Below are 26039 nucleotides of genomic sequence, written 5' to 3' on the forward strand. Positions count from 1 at the left end.
TGGGCTAAGGTTTGGCAGATGGAATACAATGTCCGAAAATGTGAGGTCATCCACCTTGGGGGGGAAAAAAAACAGTAAAAGGGAACATTATTTGAATGGGGAGAAATTACAACATGCTGCGGTGCAGAGGGACCTGGGGGTCCTTGTGCATAAATCCCAAAAAGTTAGTTTGCAAGTGCAGCAGGTAATCAGGAAGGCGAATGGAATGTTGGCCTTCATTGCGAGAGGGATAGAGTACAAAAGCTGCAACTGTATAGGGTACTAGTGAGGCCGCACCTGGAGTACTGCATGCAGTTTTGGTCACCTTACTTAAGGAAGGATATACTAGCTTTGGAGGGGGTACAGAGACAATTCACTAGGCTGATTCCGGAGATGAGAGGGTTACCTTATGATGATAGATTGAGTAGACTGGGTCTTTACTCGTTGGAGTTCAGAAGGATGAGGGGTGATCTTATAGAAACATTTAAAATAATGAAAGGGATAGACAAGATAGAGGCAGAGAGGTTGTTTCCACTGATTGGGGAGACTAGAACTTGGGGGCACAGCCTCAAAATACGGGGGGAGCCAATTTAAAACCAAGTTGAGAAGGAATTTCTTCTCCCAGAGGGTTGTGAATCTGTGGAATTCTCTGCCCAAGGAAGCAGTTGAGGCTAGCTCATTGAATGTATTCAAATCACAGATAGATTTTTAACCAATAAGAGAATTAAGGGTTACGGGGAGAGGGCGGGTAAGTGGAGCTGAGTCCACGGCCAGATCAGCCATGACCTTGTTGAATGGCGGAGCAGGCTCGAGGGGCTAGATGGCCTACTCCTGTTCCTAATTCTTATGTTCTTATTATCGGGAGTGTGTGAAATACGCTTATTATCGGGAGTGTGTGAAATACGCTTAATGTGTGTTTTATTGCCATTTTTTTTAGCTTGCAAAGTATTGCAAAAATCACTTCAGATTGATAGCATCCCGTGCAGCATAGACAAAACCTGCAAATCTCCAGCTAGAGTATTGTGGCCAATTCTGGGCACCACACCTGGAGTGGGTGCAGAGGGGATTTACTAGAATGGTGCTGTTACTGAAGCAATGCTGTTAAACTCAGCCCTGTCAAGTGTACATTAAAGATCCCATGGCATTATTTGAAGAAGAGCAGGTGAGTTCTCCCGGTATTCTGGCCAACATTTGTCCTTCAACCAACAGTTGATCTCATTAATTTCATTGCTGTTTGTGGGATCTTGCTGTGTGTTAATTGGCTGCCACGTTTCTTACAGTGCAACAGTGACTACACTACAAAAATACTTAATTGGCTGTAAAGCGCTTTAGGATGTCTTGAGATTGAGAAAGGCACCATATAAATGCAAATCTTTTGTTCTTTCTATGTTGCAGTTTATTAACAATATGTAGATAGCACTGGCTTCCAGCAATAATTTATTTTTATACAGTTAACAAAATTACAAAGAGATGAAGTGTGACGCTTGAGTAGTTTCTACGCTAATATTTTTCTGTTTGATTTTCAAGTCAGAACTTATTGCTGAAAACCTGATTTAATGGTTCATTGGAAAAACAGGAATGGGTAAGTACAATATTTGTGGATCAATTGTTAAAATTCTTAGCCTCATTTATGGAAGTGGAATTTTTGAAAAATTATCAAACCAATTGTACAAGTATGGATAGACGCTATTCTCCCGTGCAATTTGCTGGAGGAGAGGAAAAAGCATATCATTTTAGCGAAATGGATACACAGAAAACTTACATTTTTGGAAAAGGTCTTTGCGTTAAGAACATATTAAAATGTAGATTTTTCCAACTGTAAATTTTAGCAGATTAGCACTGATACATCGTGGAATCACATCATACTTACAGCACAGAAAGAGGCCATTCGGCCCATCATGCCTGTGCTGGCTCTTTGAAAGAGCTGCCATGCTCAGTCCCACACCCCCGCTTTTTGTCCATAACCCTGTAAGTTCCTCATCCTCAAGTACCTATCCAACTCCCTTTTACAATTATTTATGGAATCAACTTCCATCAGCTTTTCAGGTAGAGCGTTCCAGATCCCGAAAACCAAGGTCCCTCTGGTCATTTACACTTTTCAAAATCATGCCATTTATAGCATACTATCTTTCCCTTTTAATCCTCCCAAAGTGCATCACTTCACCCTTCCCCACATTGAACTCCTTCACCTTATACATGCTACTTGCTTACCGATATCGCCTGGAGGAGAAAGCTCCCATGGCCTGGAAATTACTCGAGTCTACCTGCCTTTCTCCACCACATTCCTCCTTGCCAGATTTTCCATGCTTTCTTCTCCGCTCTCATATTCTCCTGTGACCATTGACACCCCCTCTGGAACTACCTTTTGTTCTTCTACTTGATTTATTTATCATTTCATTTTTCTTTGCATCATCATTACTTTTGACATTTAGTCAATCCTGCGCTCCACCCTATCACAGACCTTTCCCTTTGTTATTTCCCTTTTTCACAGGCTCTGTAATTCTTTAAAAGCTGTTCTCTCTAGCGTCTCCCAGTTCTGATGAAAGGTCATCAATCTGAAATGTTAACCCTGTTTCCTTCTCCATAGATGCTGCCTGACCTGCTGAGTACTTCCAGCATTTTCTGTTTTTAATACAGGATCTCTGCGCTTCCCCAATTCTAGCCTCCTACGCATCCCCAATTTTCATCACCTTCCACCACTCCCTGTGGGAGCGAGTTCCACATTACAACAACTCTCTGGGTAAAGAAGTTTCTCCTGAGTTCCCTATTGGATTTATTAGTGACTATCTTATATTGATGGCCTATAATTTTGGTCTCCCTCCACAAGTGGAAACAGCTTCTCTACATCTACCCTATATTAAACCCTTTCAGTATCTGAAAGATCTAATAGGTCATCCCTCAGTCTTCTCTTTTCTAGATTATTATGAACTAAAATGTAATTAAAGAAAATGCTGTGCCAGAGCTTTGCAACTGTTTCTGAATGCTCAAGTAAAATGCATGGTGGCGAGAGAGTGCTGCAACTAAGTTCTCAAGAGAAAAAGCTAACAAGAAAGAAAGAAAGTAAAGGAAAGAGAAATAAAACATGATACTAGAATACAAAATATTAAAACATCTGAGCATAAAGATAAAATACTTTAAAGAAAAGAGCAATATATTGGATAGAGTTGTCAGGCTGTAACAAGAAGCAGATAACCAGCACTGCAGTGTTTTAATCTTCAAACTGTGCTGGTTCCACTTTTATTCTCAGTGTAAGTAGATGATTTAGATTTGAGTATACGGAGCACAATCTCAAAATATGCTGACAGTAATAAAGTAGGGGTTTCACAAACAGCGAGAACAAAGACTTCAGGAGACAGCAAAAGCAGTGTTAGATAGTCACATAGAAGGTCAGATAATTTTTGTTCTTTCATGGAAGTAGAAGGAGTTGACAGAAAATGAATTGAAAACATACTCCAGCAGAGTCTCTGCAATCAAAGAGCATTTTGGCACACTACATTTAACATCAATGTGAAGCATCTCTGTGGTGATGTTAAAGATGGTGGGTCAATGGCAAGTCTAGTACATAACCTCTGCACCAATAGTTTCACACCTGAAATGCAAGTTCAGGTCCAAAGGGAAAAGTGTAGCAGAGAAATCTTTTTACTAATCTCTGAAATCAGTGATTATCCCTTCTGGGATGAAGGGTATGGATAATTGCAATGACCTAGGGGGAGTGTTTGCTAGTGCTGTTGGGGAGGAGTTAAACTAATATGGCAGGGGGATGGGAACCAATGCAGGGAGACAGAGGGAGACAAAAGCAAAAGACAGAAAGGAGATGAGGAAAAGTGGAGGGCAGAGAAACCCAAGGCAAAGAACAAAAAGGACCACTGTACAGCAAAATTCTAAAAGGACAAAGGGTGTTAAAAAAACCAGCCTGAAGGCTTTGTGTCTTAATGCAAGGAGTATCCGCAATAAGGTGGATGAATTAATTGTGCAAATAGATGTTAACAAATATGATGTGATTGGGATTACGGAGACGTGGCTCCAGGATGATCAGGGCTGGGAACTCAATATCCAGGGGTATTCAACATTCAGGAAGGATAGAATAAAAGGAAAAGGGGGTGGGGTAGCATTGCTGGTTAAAGAGGAGATTAATGCAATAGTTAGGAAAGACATTAGCTTGGATGATGTGGAATCTATATGGGTAGAGCTGCAGAACACCAAAGGGCAAAAAACGTTAGTGGGAGTTGTGTACAGACCTCCAAACAGTAGTAGTGATGTTGGGGAGGGCATCAAACAGGAAATTAGGGGTGCATGCAATAAAGGTGCAGCAGTTATCATGGGTGACTTTAATATGCACATAGATTGGGCTAGCCAAACTGGAAGCAATACGGTGGAGGAGGATTTCCCGGAGTGCATAAGGGATGGTTTTCTAGACCAATATGTCGAGGAACCAACTAGGGGGGAGGCTATCTTAGACTGGGTGTTGTGTAATGAGAGAGGATTAATTAGCAATCTCATTGTGCAAGGCCCCTTGGGAAAGAGTGACCATAATATGGTGGAATTCTGCATTAGGATGGAGAATGAAACAGTTAATTCAGAGACCATGGTCCAGAACTTAAAGAAGGGTAACTTTGAAGGTATGAGGCGTGAATTGGCTAGGATAGATTGGCGAATGATACTTAAGGGGTTGACTGTGGATGGGCAATGGCAGACATTTAGAGACCGCATGGATGAATTACAACAATTGTACATTCCTGTCTGGCGTAAAAATAAAAAAGGGAAGGTGGCTCAACCGTGGCTATCAAGGAAAATCAGGGATAGTATTAAAGCCAAGGAAGTGGCATACAAATTGGCCAGAAATAGCAGCGAACCCGGGGACTGGGAGAGATTTAGAACTCAGCAGAGGAGGACAAAGGGTTTGATTAGGGCAGGGAAAATGGAGTGCGAGAAGAAGCTTGCAGGGAACATTAAGGCGGATTGCAAAAGTTTCTATAGGTATGTAAAGAGAAAAAGGTTAGTAAAGACAAACGTAGGTCCTCTGCAGTCAGAATTAGGGGAAGTCATAACGGGGAACAAAGAAATGGCAGACCAATTGAACAAGTACTTTGGTTCGGTATTCACTAAGGAGGACACAAACAACCTTCCGGATATAAAAGGGGTCAGAGGGTCTAGTAAGGAGGAACTGAGGGAAATCTTTATTAGTCAGGAAATTGTGTTGGAGAAATTGATGGGATTGAAGGCCGATAAATCCCCAGGGCCTGATGGACTGCATCCCAGAGTACTTAAGGAGGTGGCCTTGAAAATAGCGGATGCATTGACAGTCATTTTCCAACATTCCATTGACTCTGGATCAATTCCTATCGAGTGGAGGGTAGCCAATGTAACCCCACTTTTTAAAAATGAAGGGAGAGAGAAAACAGGGAATTATAGACCGGTCAGCCTGACCTCAGTAGTGGGTAAAATGGTGGAATCAATTATTAAGGATGTCATAGCAGCGCATTTGGAAAATGGTGACATGATAGGTCCAAGTCAGCATGGATTTGTGAAAGGGAAATCATGCTTGAATTCTTCTGGAATTTTTTGAGGATGTTTCCAGTAAAGTGGACAAAGGAGAACCAGTTGATGTGGTATATTTGGACTTTCAGAAGGCTTTCGACAAGGTCCCACACAGGAGATTAATGTGCAAAGTTAAAGCACATGGGATTGGGGGTAGTGTGCTGACGTGGATTGAGAACTGGTTGTCAGACAGGAAGCAAAGAGTAGGAGTAAATGGGTACTTTTCAGAATGGCAGGCAGTGACTAGTGGGGTACCGCAAGGTTCTGTTCCCTCCCCCTGGCCACTATTCCCTCACTGATGGTCCCGGATATCGTTCCCATTTCCTCGTTACTTTTCCCGACAGTCCTTCTACCTCATCACTCGCCGCACCGATGGCGTCCAGGAGTGATCGGGTAAGGTCAATGCTCTCCGCACTCAATTACATCTTTTGAATCACATCTGTTAGATCCTGCACCTCAGGAGAGTGCAGTCGAGCTCTCCTTCCCCTCCTCCCCACGGGTGTGCCTCACTGCCACTGGGAGCCGTAGCCTGGGACGGTAGGGCCCTTGGTGTGCCTCGCTGCACCACACCACTGGGACTCACACCTCGGAAGGCGTGAAACCATGGAATGTCCCACCAACACTCAAACCACTAGTCATGGAAGGGGTTGTCACCTCCATGAGCGGCACCACCTCCACAGCCAGTGCAACAGTGGGAGCTGCTTCACCTCCTCCCCCCTCCCCATGGATGGATTGGAAGATGTTCTTCTCTTCAGGCTCGTCCACGTTTGAATCTTCTTCTGCATCGTCAGGGTTGGCCTCAAGTTCTGCAAAATATAACAGAACAGTCAAGTGGTTAACAGCAGAGGAGGGGGCAGGGTGGGTGGTATGAGTAGGCTCACACATCGCAGGCCAGACAGCAGGCTGATTTGAAGGACCATGATGAATTTGCAGGAATTACCCTCTCCCTGGAGTGTGGGCCCAGCTTGTGCAGTGGTGGTTCTTTTCTGCAGGCAGGACCCATCAAAGCAGCGACTCTCTCTTCCAAGGGTGTCAGTGGGTGCAGATTTGCCGGGCCTCCTCCTGTTCAAGTTCTTTCCCTTTTATTATGTGCTATCTTCCTCTGCAAAGATGAAAATGCAACTTTTTAGAGAGGGTGTTGTTCTGCTGGGTGGAACATACAGATGGTCACATTTACAATTACAATTCCATTGAATAAATAAAAATATTACTTATACTCACTACTTGACCAAGGTCCTGCCACTTCTTCGTACACTGGCCTCCAGATCTCGGGGTGGTCACCATTGCACAGTAATCTTCTGCAAGTTGATTCCAGCGTTTCTTCATTTCTTTTGGTGGAACTTTAATGTGACCTCTGCTGGTTTCCAGCTCCTGCCATCTGTTCTCAATCACAGTAACTAGTGCCTCCACTTCACCCTGTGAGAAATTCTTGGTCCTTGCACTGCAGAAAACTATAGACCAGTTAGCCTAACATCTGTCATTGGGAAAATGCTGGAATCCATTAATAAGGCAGCAGTAGCAGAACATTTGGAAAAGCATAATTCAATCAAGTAGAATCAGCATGGTTTTATGAAAGGGAAATCATGTTTGACAAATTTGCTGGGATGCTTTGAGGATGTAATGAGCAGGGTGGATAAGGGGGAACCAGTGGATGTGGTGTATTTGGATTTCCAGAAGGCATTCGATAAGGTGCCATATAAAAGGTTACTGCACAAGATAAAAGCTCATGTGGTTGGGGGTAATATATTAGCATGGATAGAGGATTGGCTAACTAACAGAAAACAGAGAGTCGGGATAAATGGATCATTTTCCGGTTGGCGAACAGTGACTAGTGGGGTGCCACAGGGATCGGTGCTGGGTCCTCAACTATTTACAATCTATATTAATGACTTGGATGAAGGGACTGAGTGTAATGTAGCCAAAGATAGGTGGGAAAACAAATTGTGAGGAGGACATAAAAAATCTGCAAAGGGATATAGACAGGCTAAGTGAGTGGGCAAAGATTTGGCAGATGGAGTATAATGTGAGAAAATGTGAGGTTATCCACTTTGACAGAAATAAATTATAATTTAAATGGAGAAAAATTGCAAAGTGTTGCAGTACAGAGGGACCTGGGGATCCTTGTGCATGAAACACAAAAGTTAGTATGCAGGTACAGCAAGTAATCAGGAAGGCAAATGGAATGTTGGCCTTTATTGTAAGGGGGATAGAGTAGAAATGCAGAGAAGTCCTGCTACAACTGTACAGGGTATTGGTGAGGCCACACCTGGAGTACTGCGTACAGTTTTGGTCTCTGTATTTAAGGAAGGATATACTTGCATTGAAGGCTGTTCAGAGAAGGTTCACTAGGTTGATTCCGGAGATGAGGGAGTTGACTTATTGTTGAGTCGGTTGGGCCTATACACATTGGAGTTCAGAAGAATGAGAGTGATCTTATTGAAACATATAAGATAATGAGGGGGCTCGACAAGGTGGATGCAGAGAGGATATTTCCACTCATAGGATTTTTCTGCAGTTCTAGTCAGGTAGAACAGTTCCACTTTGGAACAAAATTTTTTCTTCAAAAGGGGGCGTGTCCGGCCACTGACGCCTGATTTCAAAGTTTCCACAGTGAAAACGTACTCCAAACTAACTTAGAATGGAGCAAGTGAAGATTTTTGTAGAACGAAAAAACCTGTTCTACACATTAAAAAAATCAGGCGCAGGTTACAAATTAGGCGTCCAGAACGAGGTGGGGGGGGGGAGGGGGGAGGGAAGTCATTAAATTCTATAATAAATCCTTATTTATACTTCTACAAATATTATACAAATAAATCCAATCTGAATAAACATTTATAAGCAAAGAAAAGATTAAATAAACCATCTTCCTACCTGTGTGAAAGTGCTTCAGCCATCGTTCGTTCCGGAGGAGGGGGGGGGGGAGGGGGAGAGCCGTTCCGTTCATTCCCGCGGGGTAGGGGGAGGGGGGGAGCCGTTCCGTTCGTTCCCGCGGGGGGGAGGGGGGGAGCCGTTCCGTTCGTTCCCGCGGGGGGGGGGGGAGGGGGGCAGCCGTTCCGTTCGTTCCCGCGGGGGGGAGGGGGGGAGCCGTTCCGTTCGTTCCCGCGGGGGGGGGGAGGGGGGGAAGCCATTCCGTTCGTTCCCGCGGGGGGCTTCCTGCACCTTCTCACTGCTGCAGGAAGCCTCAGTGCTGATGGCAATGTGCTTTTATTAAAAAATTTTCAAAAATTAAAAGCTACAAAGAACTACAAAAATGGCCGAGTGCCAATGTTTCCTTCACACTGAGCATGCGCGAACGCTCCAACGCGCACGCGCAGCGTTGCCGGCAGGAAAAAAACTAATTTAAATGGTACCTGCCCCCTCCCACTTACAAAGTCGGCACGAGTGTAGGCTCCGCCCCCCTGGGTGCCGCGCCAGGCAGACAAGGAGCTGCAGGGCGCTCGAGAATAGCGCGGTTTTTTTTAGGCGCGAAAAACGGGCGCCCAGCTCGGAGGGGCGCCTGTTTTTTATCGTGTGGAAACTTGGGCCCATAGTCTTAGAATAAGGGGGCCGCCCATTTAAAATTGAGATGAGGAGAAATTTCTTCGCTCAGAGGATTGTAAATTTATGGAATTCTCTGCCACAGAGAGCTGTGGAGGCCGGATCACTGAATATATTTAAGGCGGAGATAGACAGATTTTTGAGCGATAAGGTAATAAAGTGGTTATGGGGAGTGGGCAGGGAAATGGAGCTGAGTCCATGATCAGATCAGTCATGATCGTATTAAATGGCGAAGCAGGCTCGAGGGGCCAATGGCCTACTCCTGCTCTTATTTCTTATGTTCTTATGATTTTATGTTGCATCTTGTATTGCTGCAGCTGCAATCTTTCCAATGCTCTCACACAGTATTCAACATTCTAACACACACAACTGGCTCTTTAAAAATGGCCGAAAGCCAAATCTGAGCTGCACTGAGCATGTGCATCCATTAGAACAACGCCAAAAACGTAACCTTTTTTTCCGCACATGCGCAAAAGGTGCGACTTCGCTTTTTGGTGCAGACAGCACGCCCCACCCACTGCGGCGACTGGACACGCTGCGCGGCGCCAAACTCGAATTATACATCGGGGAAACATTGGCAAATTATTTCTGGCGCATTTCTGGCCTAGAAAAACGGGCGTAACTCTGGCAATACACCAGAAAACGGGCCTGGGGAAAATTGAGCCCATAGAATGGTTACAGCATAGAAGGAGGCCATTTGGCCCATCGAGCCCATGCCGGCTATCTACAAGAGCAATTCAGCTCTTCCCATTCCCCGCCCTTTCTCTGTAGCCCTGCAAATCTTTATCCTTCAGGTACTTATCCAAATACCTTTTGAAAGCCACGATTGAGTCTGCCACCACCACCCTTTCAGGCCGTGCATTCCAGATCCCAACCTCTCGCTGCATAAAAAAGTTTTTCCTCATATTGCCTTTGATTCTTTCGCTAATCACCTTAAATCTGTTTCCTCTGGTTCTCGACCCTTCTGCCAATGGGAATAGTTTCTCTCTATCTAATCTGTCTAGAACCATCATGATTTTGAACACCTCTATCAAATCTCCTCTTAACTGTCTCTGCTTCAAGGAGAACAACCCCATTTGAATTTGGGCCATCATCCCTTTTGTCTCTCTAATCTCTCCTGTGTTCCAACCTATCACAGACCTTCCCTTTTGTTCTTTCTTCCCCTCCCCCTTTCTGTTCTTTCCGGACACACTCCAGACCCGCAACGTTAACTCTGCTTCCTCTCCACAGATGTTGCCTGACCTGCTGAGATTTCCAGCATTTTCTGTTTTTATTCCAGCTTGCTAGTCTATCAACGTAACTGAAGTCTCTCATCCCTGGAACCATTGTTGTATAGTGAATATTTGGTGGACACTGACATACATACGCCCTATCAGTAAAGGCCTGTGTTCAATCTGTAAACAATCTGATCCCATTGCCACCAATTATTGAGGCGCATACAGGAAGCAAATCACATTCCCCAATGCAAAATTTAGATCTTTGACCACAGGGTTCATTGGGTCTCTGTAAATATGATTATTACAAAAATAGTACCTAATAAAAAAAATAAAGTAGCCTCAATAGCCTAGTGAATAAAAAGCAACACTTAACTTAGCATTAGAAAGAAAATAACTTGCATTTATATAGCACCTTTCATGACCACAGGATGTCCCAAAGCACTTCACAGCCAATTATGTACTTTTGAAGTTTAATCACTGTTGTAATGTAGGGAGACACGGCAGCCGATGTGTGCATAGCAAGCTCCCACAAACAGTAATGTAATAAATGATCACATTTAAAAACATAATTCTCTGGATTTAGGTGTTGCTGCACATTTATTGCTCATTCCTAGTTGTCCTTAACTTAACGGCTTGCTAGGCCACGTCAGAGGGCAGTTAGGAGTCAACCACGAAGGTGTGGGACTGGAGTCATTAAACGGCCAGACCAGGTAAGGACAGTAGATTTCCTTCCCTAAAGGCCATTAATGAACCAGATGGGTTTTTACGACAATCCGATAATTTCATGGTCACTTTTACTGATATTAGGTTTTTATTTCCAGATTTTTTTTAACTGAATTCAAATTTTCAAACAACCTTCGTGGGATCTAAACTGGCTTATAAACCTAGGCCTATGTATTACTAATCCAGTAACATAACCACTACACCACTTTTCAGTGGTTTTGGTTGAGGGATAAATGTTGGCCAGGATACATTAAGCCGCAAGAACCAGAAGGTCCCAGCTGTAATTCTTGGTTTGTGATGGGGCAGTTGATCTCAACCAAGGTTGCAGTTGGAGCTGACGTTCCTGCTCCTGGCCATTATCCAGTGCCTCTTGCTGAAAAAGGCACTTAAGTGGACTGTGAGGATAGGACTTGTGATGCCCACTCACCATCTAGACTCACACATGAAGATCACTGGTGATGTGCTGAAGTCTGCCTGCGTCTACACAACTAATGTCCGCAGGAAGGGAAGGAAATGGAAAAAACTGGAAAAAAGTGTTGTCTGGAACTTGCTGGAAGAATAATGGCGCAAGAATGACACACAGTGTGAGTTGGGATCTTGAGAACTTGCTGGTTGATTTACGCCGCTCTGCCGCTTGCTTCTCTCAAATGGCATCTCGCCTTTACCCTCCCCATTATTTCTAAGAACTTGCTGGACTTGCACATTAATTGCCCATTAAACATGCCGCAGAAAGTTACGGTATTGCAATTAAGAGCGCAAGTACCCTTTCAACAATGATGATTGTCAATGCAATGTCAATTAACCTTTCTGACCCAGAAATTGAACAATTCAAAGTGTTCAATCTCATTCCACATGTAGTAAATTGTTGTGGGGAATTTAAAAAAATGTACATTTTAAAAATTTTTTCTTACTTTTCCTTTCTGTTTCTTTTTTCTCACTCTTAATCTAACTTTCCTTCTCTATTATCGTTTCTGTACCTGATTTGATTCTAATTCATCCAAACAAATTCACCCTACTTCTCTGTCGTTCAATTGTTTCTTTATCAATCCTTAACCCTCATTTGTTAAAGAGATAGACTGGTCCCACCGTTCACTAATTTTCTTGCCATGCCGTTATAAGCTTGCACTTTCAGCAAGTTACAGTGCAAAAGATTTTCAAGTTGAAGGGTGCAGGAAAATGTCTAACTAACGGCATACACTGTGCGGTGTTCTACTCCACCCAGATCCAGCCCATAAGGAAGCGTTATGTACAAAAGTAGTTCCAATTTCCATAGCATTAAATATTTACCCTGCACTATAACTCGTCTTCAAAACAGTCAATGTCTGCCCAGAATAGCACCGTTCTTGCGGAAAGCTTTTGAATTACTGGACAGATTTTAATTTTGTGCTAATATTTCAAATATTGAATATTGTAACTTCAGATTCAGCACTAGGGTTAACAGGTAAATATGGATTTTCTTTTGCAAATTATACATTAACAGTGAAAACTTACTTTTGCTCAGCAGTTTGTTCATTTTAAATATATATTTTATTTCTCAGAGAAACCTCCAGAAAAAGTAACTCATGTGAATGAGGCAGAAGCAGCTTCCTCTGTCCCGGAGGAGAAGCCGACAGGTTACATTCAGTGTAACCCCCATCCTTTCGACAAAGAAGATGCAGAATTTAAATATGAAAAAGGCAAAGTACTTCCACCAGAATCGGGTAGCAAAAATTTAATTAATCCGTGTCACGAGTTTAAATCTTTTCAACATGCTGCACAGAGGGATGCGTTTGAGCAGGAAATAAAATTTGCAAGGGAGGTTATTAGGTTTGGTGCTGCCTGTATGAACAGTAGAACCAATGGGACGATTCATTTTGGAGTTGAGGATGGTGGAGAATATGTACATGGTGAGATACTGGGTGTTCCTGTCCAGAATCCGCAACTTTTTATTCAGGCACGAGATAAGTATATCGAAGGGTGCTTTTTAAAAAAGTATCGCACTCATGCTGAACATTCGATTCGTCCGCCAAGGTTTGTTGAAGTGTTAAATGATGGTACTGGAGAGCAACATTTTGTTATTGAAGTTGACATTGTTCCATCATTATCCGTGGTGAAAGGGACTTTTTATACAGTGCAACTTCCTGACCTCGCCAAGTCCAAAAGCGGGAGTGTAGTATATGTTCGGCCCTCAATCTACAACAGACAAGGAGCAGCTTCTTGTAAAGATATTTACACAATGCCCGAGTCCATACGAGACCGAGATTTTAAAAGAGAAAAGGCGGAGCGCGGTGAAGAGCTTGACAGAGATGATGTATATAGGAAACTAGCCGAACTGTTCACAAGTATAAAGAAACACATGAAAAGCGAAGTGAAGTATATTCTAGTCACCGACAGTTGCAAAAAGGAAGATTTAGAGAATCTCAGCTTTTTGTTAGGAATGAGGTTTTTCTGTGTTTTAGATTTTGATCCTAATTCTAAGATACAAGGTTTATACAGTCTGTATTCCAAAGCCAGTCCTCATTTCTTAGAAGAATGCTTCACTGAAAGTGGTTCATTGGTTGATGGTATAAAGAAGAATTCCTTTCATCAAACCAGCTGGATATTTTGCAATGGACAAAACGACAATGCTGAGCAAGAACCTTATGATGCAAGAACCTGGATGGAAACCAGAAGGCAGCACCTGGCAAATATCATATCACAAATCTGCAATACAATCCTTCCCCCAGGATCGTTTGAGGTACTTTTTCTTTTGCTGTCACCAGCAAATCAGCCACTAGCACAGGCGTTTTATGAATTCTATGATGGAATGAATGACAGAAATAACATAAAATGCATTGCGGAAGGTAGAGAAAATTACAATAGCTGGACAAGTCTTTTGCAGACCTCGTATAATAGAGAAACTCTTAATAATCTGAGTATTGTCGGAACAAAGCTTAGCCATTTAGACACAATGATTCAGATCATACAATATTCAGAGCCACGTTTCAAGCAGTTACAAGTTGAAGGAAAATATGACGATCTGCTGCCTTTTCTTGAAGTGCTGAGATCAGATGAGTGCAGCTGGATAGATGTTGATGCAAAGGATGAAGAGTGGCTTAAAGAAATCAGAGACAAGGAGATGGATTTTTACAGAGGTGGCAAAGTCAGTTGGACTAATTTCTGGCTAGCTGATAATAGGCATTGTGGAGCAATTATAAAAAGAGATGCATATGAAATAGTGAAAAACCATCTGAATTCGGTGTTAGAAGGAGAAATTTCAAAGGAGCCAGTGATCACTGTGACTATAAGTCACCAGCCTGGCAGCGGAGGAAGTACTGTGGCTCGGCACGTCCTGTGGGACTTCAGGAAAACACTTAGATGTGCAACTGTCAACACATCACACCCTGTAAAATCTGTCTGTGAGCAGGCAGTTAAATTACAGGAGAACGAAGAGAATGGCAAGAGTTTACCAGTGCTTCTGCTTGTTGAAGATTGTGATGAGGAATACATTGAGGAATTGAAGATCCATCTGGCACGAGCAGTTGTTGATTATCCTTCAAAACCAAACTTTATTCTACTGCACTGCAAGCGGTCTAAAGTGACAGAAACATCAACCAACGCAGCTGGCATTGTGCATGTTAATTATAAGTTATCAAACAGGGAAAAAGCATTGTTTAAAAGAAAACTGGGCAACCTTAAAGCCCATTACAAAGAACATTCTATTCTTACATTTGTTCTAATGACCAAAGAATATGATCAGGTCTATCTTACAAAATCCGTGGAGGAACTGCTGGAAAGTATTCAACAGACATCTGATGTTCTTAATCTAATTGGATCCATTGCATTGCTAAATCATTATGTCGAGGATTCATACGTCACGATATCTCAGTGTGAGGCATTCATAAATCGATGGCTTCAAAGTGAACGCTCACAGCACCTTACTGTTGAGAGTAACTTAAGAGAAACAGCAGGCTGTCTGCTCTCTCGTTTGTATGAACCTGCAACAGAACTCCTGTGCATCCGAATAATACATTGGAAAGTTGCAGAAGAAATATTAAATCAGATGAAGTCCCTACAACCTCAAAGTCAGGCTGTTACCCACCTTCTTGAGGAGAATGTATTTTTCAAACACCGGTCTGCCACACAAGTAGTGAAATTCATTAGGCAACTCTTTGTTCAAAGAAAAAACAACACAGATAAAGTCAAACGTTCTTTTCCTTCCCTTATTGCACATATATCTAAACATGAGAATAAAACTAAAGCTGTAGGTGTTCTGGAAAGAGCCTGTGAATGTTTTGATAAGGATGCTTTTGTGGCTCAGCAACTTGTTAGATTCTTGTGCCAAGAGAAAGAGTTTGAAAAAGCTGAGTTATGGGTAAAAAAAGCCAGGTTATTACAGCCATCCAATTCTTACATTTTGCACACAGAAGGTGAAATGTATAAGAAGTGGCTTAAATCAGTCTACAGTCTGGCAGAGCTATATAAAGTACGATCTTCTCCACAGAGATTTGGAGAAGCAATAGAGATGGCACTAAAGGCAATTGATGCATTCCAGGGTTCCCAAGAAGCATCCAAGTCAGAGTCTGACTGGAATAACGCTGGCTATTTTGGTGAAGTAGAGGTTGAGTGTTATGTTGTGAACTTTATGTCTTCACTTGGCATATTTGAATACAAGGATGGCTGCTACATAAAACTGGTAAAGTATTTGCTGACCGATTGGATCCCGGAACAAATAGAAACCCCATGGAATGAGTTTCATAGAAAAATAAAGGGATTACACAATAACGTTTGCAAAGCAATAGAATCAATTTATGAATACATGGCCTACTTCCAGTCTGACGAACACACTGAGAGAATGCTTCCTGAGAAGAAACTTTTTGAGGAATTAAAAAAAACTGAAAAACTATTCTCATCTTTCTTCTGTTATTCCAGTGACCAGATGCTGAGACAAGAGAATATGGAAGATGTGATGCCATTATTAAAATGTCACAAAATTAATTGCCTGGGTGGTGGAAGATTCACTAAAATGTTTTCATTAGTTCCTGAAAATTTAATGAAAATAATACAGTTGTACACTAATGAACAAGGATTTTCTGATAAAAATGATCTAGAAAACTACATTTTATCGCACATTGCCCTAGCCATCGCGTCCCCCAACTCTCCTGAAGCTAACATTTCTAAAAAGAAACTTGGTGAGTTTAGCTTTCTCCTGTGTGAAATGAGCTATCCTGGACAGTCCCCTATGCCATACTTCATACAGGTGCTATTGTACTGGCCAGAAGCTGAAGCTGACAATGATTCAGGAGAGGAAAACAATACGTGTTTAATTGATGCATTGAACACCATGGACAGCCTGTACAAGACCAAAATAAAGGATGCCCAGGTTGGGAAAAAACCTACTTACCCTCATTTTTTCCTTGGATCTGGAAGTGGCTTTCAGCGGTTTATCCACAACAGATACATGTCTCGTAGTGATGGTAATTACACATGGGAAGCAGATCAGAACATGCCACAGCGCATTGAGGGCTGGACTGAAGGCAACAAGCTTTATGTCCAAGGGCACTGCAGAGAAAGTAAGGTTCCCGTCCATCGTGCACCCAAATGTTCTGTACCACCTGGGAGCAGAAGAGTTTCATTTTATTTAGGATTTACATTGCGAGGCTGTGTTGCTTATAACATTCAGAATGAGACCAAGGATGGCGCTCAGGAGAGAATACATTTGTAATCGGTGGGCAGTAGTAATTATCTCTTATTATTGGGTTTACTGTGTACTCAGTGCTCTACAGGCAACATTTGTTATTCAGTACTGTAGTGAAATGGTGACATAGAAACATAGAAAATAGGTGCAGGAGTAGGCCATTCGGTCCTTCGAGCCTGCACCACCATTCAATAAGATCATGGCTGATCATTCACCCCAGTACCCCTTTCCTGCTTTCTCTCCATACCCCTTGATCCCTTTAGCAGTAAGGGCCATATCAAACTCCCTCTTGAATATATCCAATGAATTGGCATCAATATCTCTCTGCAGTAGAGAATTCCACAGGTTAACAACTCTCTGAGTGAAGAAATTTCTCCTCATCTCAGTCCTAAATGGCTCACCCCTTATCCTTAGACTGTGTCCCCTGGTTCTGGACTTCCCCAACATCGGGAACATTCTTCCTGCATCTAACCTGTCCAGTCCCGTCAGAATTTTATATGTTTCTATGAGATCCCCTCTCATCCTTCTAAACTCCAGTGAATACAGGTCCAGTCGATCCAGTCTCTCCTCATATGTCAGTCCTGCCATCCCTGGAATCAGTCTGGTGAACCTTCGCTGCACTCCCTCAATAGCAAGAACGTCCTTCCTCAGATTAGGAGACCAAAACTGAACATAATATTCCAGGTGAGGCCTCACCAAGGCTCTGTTTAACTGCAGTAAGACCTCCCTGCTCCTATACTCAAATCCCCTAGCTATGAAGGCCAACATACCATTTGCCTTTTTCACCGCCTGCTGTACCTGCATGCCAACTTTCAGTGATTGATGAACCAAAGTGGATAACCTCACATTTATCCACATTATACTGTATCTGCCATGCATTGCCCACTCACCTAACCTGTCCAAGTCACCCTGCAGCCTCTTAGCGTCCTCCTCACAGCTCAACTGCCACCCAGCTTAGTGTCATCTGCAAACTTGGAGATATTACATCAATTCCTTCATCTAAATCATTAATGTATATTGTAAATAGCTGGGGTCCCAGCACTGAGCCCTCCGGTACCCCACTAGTCATTGCCTGCCATTCTGAAAAGGACCTGTTTATCCCGAATCTCTGCTTCCTGTCTGCCAACCAGTTCTCTATCCACGTCAGTACATTACCCCCAATACCATGTGCTTTAATTTTGCACACCAATCTCTTGTGTGGGACCTTGTCAAAAGCCTTTTGAAAGTCCAAATACACCACATCCACTGGTTCTCCCTTGTCCACTCTACTAGTGACAGTATAGTAATATAAGATTAATAGGCAGTTTTTGTAAGTACTGACTCACTAAATAATGTGGAACTGTTAGTTAGTTGTTAATTATGGAGAAGAATAGGCATTCCACTATTTTTTTTTTTAAACGAGGAACTTCAAGTCAGGGCACATTTAGGCTTGCAGTTAGGGTACTGCCTCTTGTATATGTTGCCTTCCCTGTATAGGAATGTATTGATTTCCCAATGTGTAATTGTGTTTTTACTAGATTTTCCAATTAGATTATGATGGTTTCAAATGTGTCAATAAGTTTATTTAGTTTTTATTGTCACTGTACTTTAAGTAATGAGCACTGTATTTTAGCAATGTTTAATGAGCCTTTCTGGGATGGAAACAAAATAAATTTGTGAATTTCTATTGCCCATAATTTACAGTCAGCAGCGAAGCAAAGGCGTTCACCACTGGCCACAAAGTAAACTTCCCACAAAGATCTCAAGGTTTGGCTTTTCCGATGGGCAATTGAAATCAACGCAAGTTAATGGGGAATCCCTAATGCGAGCTGCTGTGACATCAACAAGCTGTCAAAGCAATCAATCACAATGCAGAATTTTCACAGACAATGAACCAGGAAGTGAGGAAGCGCCTTTGATTCTAAGGGGGGAAAATTCCGTTGCGCCCCATTTGTAGGTGGTAACATCTGGGAGGTGGGACATTTTGCGGCAGGCATGGAAGTCCCGCCCCAATCGCTAAATTCTGGTTACTGCCCCCGAAAGAAAGTGGAGCGTAAAATAACGTGCTCCACTTCCTTTCTGAGGCGATAGTGAGGCGGGCGCATTGGGAGCGGGGCGTGCTACACACTGGGTCATGTGGTGCTGCCGCGTAGGAGGAGCTCTTCCCTTAATTAAAAGGGAAGGGCCCAAGCTGCAAACTCTGCAGTAATGAAAGGGGCCTCCCTGGACTACCAGGGAGCGGGGGTGTGCCATGCCAACAGTGCCGGGCTGACCGATCGTAGCATAGACCCTGCGTTCAAAAGCACCAATGGGACGCTCAGCACAGTCGGTTGAATTCTTTTTATAATGGCCCACACCTCCCCTTTAATTACCCCGCCCCCCCCTCCTGCGAGCAGCCAGCTGGCATTGCATGGCGCAGCTTCAGGGGGTGATACCCAATTTAGGGTCCAGGATGCTGCACACGGTGATGTCATAATCGCTGGCGCAGTGAAGCGGGGCGCTACGGGTTGCCGCCGCTGTTAAACTCCTGCGGAATTTAGTGGGTGTCATTAGCGGCGCAGCGCCCAGGCGAAAAGTCCCGAGGTGCACTCACGGGAGGCCCAAATGACCCGAATTTTTAGGTCTAATTTAAAAAAAATGTTAGAGAGAGCAAAACAAAGATTGGGGCTCTCACATGGGGAAAAGGCAAACCTGAAATAAAAATGATCAGACTTCAAAAAAAAATATATATTTTTAAAGTTTCTTTAAAATGTTAATTTTTATCAAATTGGAAAAATTTGACACTCCACAAAACTAAAATGAGCTTTCAGGGCCATAACCTTTGTTTTTGCAGTCAATCCGCTGTTAAAATCCCAGTTACACCTAATTCAAAGGGTCTAACTTTTAATGGGCTATTTAGCAGCAATATTACCGCAGAGGAGCCCAAGTTTTTGTCTGTTTCCCTGATTTGACAGATTACACTGACTGTCAGCAGTGGGGGAGGGATGCACGATGCTGCCAGTGAATGACAGCGTGTACCTTCAGGATTTCTGTGTTAGATGCGCTTGCCCTACATCCTGAAATTGCAGTCAGTTTCAAAGGGGTAATAATGCTGTTTGTTCACTGTTATTACCCACTGCAAATTCCAGGCCAATATGTTTTTATGCTTGTAGAATCCTGGATTTCAAAATGAAGTAATCTAAATTGAAAATGTTGGTGGATGTCTTTTAAAAAAAATCTGCGCTGATGAATTTCAGCATTGCAAACTATTTGTAAACTGTTTCCACGTTGTAACACTTTATGAATAAACATTTTTGTGAATATAGGGAACTTGTGATATTTAATGTTTCAGTTATTGGCATTATAATAACAGCAGCAGTATTCTTCACTTGCAATTGACCATATCAACAGCTGACCTTATTTACATTACATTTGTACTTACAATGGAAGAATTAATGAACTCTGGTGATAAAATGCCACTAATTTCAATTGCAAAATAGAGAAGTGCACTCACCTGCAATGTCCTAAATGTGTTAATTAGAGGTATCCAGACATTTGTTGGTCTCTCAGCCACCTCGATTTTACGGTGTTTTGCTTTAGATCTTCTGGTTGCAAATGATATTTTTTCTACATTAAAGGCGCTGTATAAATGCAGTTGATGGGTTGTTGATGTGACATGTCATTGCTTTTAAACAAAGGATAACAATAACATAATTACTCTTTTTTTAAATTGCATATCCAAATCACCTTTCATCTAAAGAGTAACAAGATGCAGGCATGGTTACACTACTTATTTGCAAGATTGTGTTCATTGATTTTTGCACAAGGTCACATAAATGACCAATACATTCAACAGCAAGTTCAAACAGCTGTTCAATCCAAAACACAAAGCTGATACTAGATTGGAAAATGACAATCAAATCAGGATAGACATTTCAACATCCCAGTCTGAGGCCACCTTTAGTTTTAAATTTGTCATTCACTGTACTCATCCAATTCTATTTGATAACTAGATCAGCTGGGTCTTGCAGTAAAATATTTCTTCAACTCTTTTCTTGGTCTCTCTAGCATCTCATCTCTCTCAGAACGAAATCTATTTTCAATTTTTAACTAAAGAGTCTTGGAGAAATTGGATTAAAGATTGACATCTAGTCGTCCTGGTGTAAAAAAAATTAGAGAAATAGACAGACACATCACACTAAAAGTAGAGCCAATTTCGTGATTGACAAATATACAAAGAGCTCCAGAATTTGTGTCACAATGCATCTGGTATTTATTTACTAAAAATTATATTTACTAAGATCAATTAAAATCTATTCTTTACCACATTGGTTTTGTATTTAGAAACATAGAAAATAGATGCAGGAATAGTCCATTCGGCCCTTCGAGCCTGTACCACCATTCACCTCAGTACCCCTTTCCTGCTTTCGCTCCCTTGATCCCTTCAGCAGGAAGGGCCACATCTCCCTTCTGAATATATCCAACGAACTGGCCTCAACAACTCTCTGTGGCAGAGAAGTCCACAGGTTCACAGCTCCCCGAGTGAAGAAGTCTCTCCCCATCCCTAGACCATGATCCCCAGTTCCGGACCTCCCCAACACCGGGAACATTCCTCCCGCCTCCAACCTGTCCAATCCCGTCAGCATCCTACACGCTTCTACGAGATCCCCTACCACTCCCCTGAACTCCACCGAGCATGAGCCCAGCCGATCCAGTTCCCCCCCCCCCCCCCCCCCACACACGCTTTCTTACTTTGGTTGCTTTATAACGAGCAGAAACTTAAGCACTTCTGAAATTACTATACTCATGTAAAGCTGTCCCTTGGCTTCAACCTTAGGACTGAATTATAACTCGTTTTGCTGTACCAGAAATTTTAAAGAATGCAATACACCAATTTTGGGATTTATTGTACTAATTCCATAGAATTTTTATTTCATTTTAAATCTTACCCTGTTCAAAGATCAAAATCTGCCACAATTGAAAATTTCAATGTTGCCATGTATTATATTCTCTTTCAAAATTGCACCAAACATAAGAATCAATAAGAGTTTGCTTCAGTCAAAACCCTATTACACAATGTGTCAGAAATTACATAACATAAATCTTCAGAAATAATTTGTAATAACTGAATTACATGCAGACTAATGGGCACTTGTAAGTGGCTGTAAAGAAGCAATCTCACTGAAGGGTTTAAATAGTGGCAAGATACAAGAACAGAGCTCAGTGTTCTTTATTTAATTCCATCATGAAATTCCTGTTTTTAAATTATTCCTGTTTTAACTACATTAATATTGACTTTTCCAATTACAGTTAACTGTTGTGTAGACGGCAAAAGGAGAACCCAAGTGGTAAAAATGGGTTTATTTTGCTGGAGTTTATGTCCTACTTAACATGACTGTAGCCTCAATTACTGCTTTCTTGTGATGATTTATTTCAGGTCGGGAACACCAGCACTCATTATCAGTAAGAACACTAACTGACCTCCCTATTATCAATTCATTGTTATGTCAATACGCAATTATGAGGTAATTTGAAGTTGATTGTATAGAAACACATTGCTAGTACAGGTTATATTACATGGCATAAATCAATCATACAACACATCATTGATCTTAGTTATACAGGTATCACAAAGAAGTAAAAATAAGACTAATTTCAACAGATGTAAATTCTAGCACTCGCTGTAATTGAATACACGTTATTTTATTGAAGCTCCATGATATCACAGTGCTACATGAAGAGTCATTGTTTCACATTAGGTTTACGCTGTCCTATTTATGTTTGTAACAGAAACAATGCAATATTGCAATCTACACCTGCAACCCAGGAATGAGAACCTGACATGGTTTACAAAAGCTCAGAAATTAGGTTACAAAAATATCTTTTTGGTCTTGTGTGTGTGCAGAACATTGCAGAAGTATTTTGAGAAAGCTATTGACCAATACAGAGCAAGTTTTACATCAATGTGAATCTAAAAATCACCATTAATTTTCTATAAATTCAATGAGTTTCTCACTTTCATTCTAATTCAATTTGTAGATTTCTAGCATTACTCCAACAAGAAGCATTGCAAAGCAAATTCCACATCTTGCACCTTAATTGTTTTGGCGTAACTTCAATCTTTAACTGCCATTCATAGTTTCAATAATTATTCAGTTACCAGGAGTTGATGAAGGAGGCTTTTCATTCTGTAAAAAATTGAGATAAATGGACATCATTAATGTATTGTTCAGAGGAATTACACTTTTAATGAGCTTTTAATGTGAGCAATATGAGATAATAAATACCACTAAAATACTGTGGCAGGTTAATATCGCTACAAGACTTTATATTCTTTTTTACAAACAGGTGTAAAAAGATCAACTTAAAGTGAATAATATGGAAATTTAGTACTAATGCCAGAATATTCACACTCCGATTTCAGCCTTGAATCTATTTGATAATATTAAGGTGACTGACTAATACTACATTCTCAGTAGAAGTCACTATGGATCAGAAAATACAACTTGTGATACTTGCATACAAACACTTCACATGCACATACAACATTCTTTTGCTATTTTAAATAAGGCTTTACCACTTATTAAACCCCCTTTAAAGTAGCATCCAAATGAATGACAAATAGGCCCAGAATGTGCGGTGGATAATGACAAACTGTCAGCGTTCGCCGTCATTAACACTCTGAAACTGTTTGCAGCTTCAGGATTTAGCGCATGCGCAGCTAAACCCGGAAATCCTGAAGTTACCGTCATTCATGCATTGCTCCGACACTGGGGATCAAGGGGTGGGGTGGGTGAGGGGGGAAGAGAGAGGATCGGGGCTGGCCAGCGGAGGATCATGGTCGGTCTCATCTTCACCGTTGAGGATGGGAGGGGAGGCCTGGGAAGGTGATAGGAGGGTCGAGGGGGGGGGGGAAACACTAGGCCTGGGAAGGTGATAGGAGGCCTGGGGTCGGAGCGAGTTCTCGGAAGGTGATAGAAGGGTCGAGGGGGGGACACTAGGCCTGAGAAGGTGATAGGAGACCAGGGGTCGGAGCGAGTCCTCGGAAGGTGATAGGAAGGTCGAGGGGGGGACACTAGGCCTGAGAAGGTGATAGGAGGCCTGGGGTCGGAGCGAGTTCTCGGAAGGTGATAGGAAGGTCGAGGGGGGGACACTAGGCCTGAGAAGGTGATAGGTGGCCCGGGGTCGGGGGGATCTCCATGTATTCCGATCGGTATAAAGCAGGTTAGTGAATGTAGCAACCACAGGCCAAGAAACTATACAGTTTTTCATGTATAGAGAGAGCAAGGGAATGCATAAGAGAGAATATGAAGATTAGAAGAGCATTCAAAAAACAATTAGGAAGGCAGAGGAACTATGAATATAAATGATCAAAGAACATAAAACAAAATAGTAACATTTTATGGGCACATCAATAAAAAGACGCTTGTGACGGGAATAGGGCCATGAAGGACAATACCACAGATAACGATAGAGATGGCAGAAATATTAAAAAAATATTTTGTTGCAGTATTTACTAGGGATAGAATAAGTGAACATGACATTGAATGATGAGATTAGTATATTTAAAATAAAAAGGGACATATTAAATAAACAACATGGAGTGGTTGAAGCAAATAGTATGGATGTTGTTTAACTGTCGGGTTTCACGAATTGTGTTAAATCCGTCTACAGGCAATTAAATTAAAAATGGAGGGAAAATAGAGGATTCCTGTCTCATTACAATTTTTAAATTGAGGTAACGTCCCCTGGGAGCGGGTTCGTTGCCCACCCTGTCCCACGCCGGTAAACCCAGAAGTGGGCAGGTTGGAGATGGGATCAGGTCGGAAATCCCATTTTTAACATTTTAACTGCCCCCATGCTCCAAACTCACCTGTTTTTATAGGGGAAAATGATGGCCCTAAAGTCAGATAGGTAAATTGAATGGGAAGCATGAAAAACTGGCAGAGTGGAGCAGGCTCCAGCAATCTCGGAGTCTGGTGGAAGAAAAAGATTGACTTCCTGGATGGGCATCTTCCCACCAGCTCAGTGTTTGGACGGAAGGATGGGATCCCCAGCCCTAGTACCAACTTGACAGCCTCCCCATATCTCTGGAAACACCACCCTACACTGCCAGTGCCAACTGCCAGAGAGAAAATGGGAACTATTGTTAAGGTCTGAAGTTAATAAACTCAATATTAAGGCTAGTGGGCTGCAAAGTGCTGAGTAGAAAGATGAGGTGTTGTTCCTCAACAATGCATTGAATTTCACTGGAACAGTATAGAAGGCCAAAGACAGAGCGGAAAGGAGACTGAGATTTGAAGTGGCAAGCGACAGTGAGCTCAGGTCACACGCAGACTTAGAATTATAGGGCCCAAGTTTCGGCCTCAGTTGCTCCTGATTTTTTGGAGCAACTGGTGTAGAACGGAGTATCTTAGAAATTCAAATTCTCGTCATTTAGTTTGCTCCAGTTCTAGTCAGTTAGAACAGTTTCACTTTGGAACAGAATGTTTTTTTCAAAAGGGGGCGTGTCCGGCCACTTACGCCTGATTTCAAAGTTTCGGCAGTGAAAACTTACTCCAAACTAACTTAGAATGGAGTAAGTGAAGATTTTTGTACGCTCGAAAAAACCTTGTCTACACTTTAGAAAATCAGGCGTAGGTTACAAATCAGGCGTAGGGAATGGGGGGGGGGGTTTAAAGGGAAGTTTACAAACATTAAACACTTCAGTTTTACAAAAAGAGTCATCATCAATAATAAATGATAAATACATCAATAAATCAACCAATAAATCAATCAAAAAAAATGAATAAAAAATAAATTTTTAAAAAATCAATAAATAAAACATTTTCTACTTACTGACTGCAGCACCGGGAGTCCTCCAACAGCGTGCTGGGCTGCCCCCCCCCCCCCCGTGTGTCTCTGTTAGTGTCTTTATCTCTCTGTCTGCCTGTGTGTGTCTCTCTCACTCTCTGTCTGTCAGTATCTGTGGAGGGGATGGGGAGGAGGGGTGGTGGAGTGGGGCAGAGGGGGTGTAGTGGGGGACAGGGGGTGGGGGGGAGGGGGTAAGAGTGGAGGGTGGGAGGAGAGGTAGGAGGAGGGAGGGAGGGAAGGGAGGGAGATGAGGGAGGGAGGGGGGGGAAGAGAAGGGAGGGGGGGGAAAGAGAAGGGAGGGGGGGGAAAGAGAAGGGAGGGGGGGGAAAGAGAAGGGAGGGGGGGAAAGAGAAGGGAGGGGGGGAAAGAGAAGGGGGGGGAAAGAGAAGGGAGGGGGGGGAAAGAGAAGGGAGGGGGGGAAAGAGAAGGGAGGGGGGGAAAGAGAAGGGAGGGGGGGGGAAAGAGAAGGGAGGGGGGGGGAAAGAGAAGGGAGGGGGGGGGAAAGAGAAGGGAGGGGGGGGGGAAAGAGAAGGGAGGGGGGGGGAAAGAGAAGGGAGGGGGGGGGAAAGAGAAGGGAG

The 26039-nt window shown here is 42.5% G+C and overlaps 1 protein-coding gene across 1 annotated transcript; it reads left to right on the top strand.

The window, feature by feature from the left end:
* The first annotated feature begins 1539 nt into the window (after positions 1 to 1539).
* LOC139227184 (sterile alpha motif domain-containing protein 9-like) lies at positions 1540 to 17108 on the top strand. The gene is made up of 2 exons (XM_070858246.1): positions 1540 to 1561; positions 12533 to 17108. The coding sequence occupies exons 1-2, from the start codon at positions 1558 to 1560 to the stop codon at positions 16675 to 16677; spliced, it is 4149 nt and encodes a 1382-aa protein (XP_070714347.1). The 5' UTR covers positions 1540 to 1557; the 3' UTR covers positions 16678 to 17108.
* Positions 17109 to 26039: the final 8931 nt, after the last annotated feature.

The sequence above is a fragment of the Pristiophorus japonicus genome, chromosome 16 (genome assembly GCF_044704955.1).
Source record: "Pristiophorus japonicus isolate sPriJap1 chromosome 16, sPriJap1.hap1, whole genome shotgun sequence".
NCBI lineage: Eukaryota > Metazoa > Chordata > Chondrichthyes > Pristiophoridae > Pristiophorus > Pristiophorus japonicus.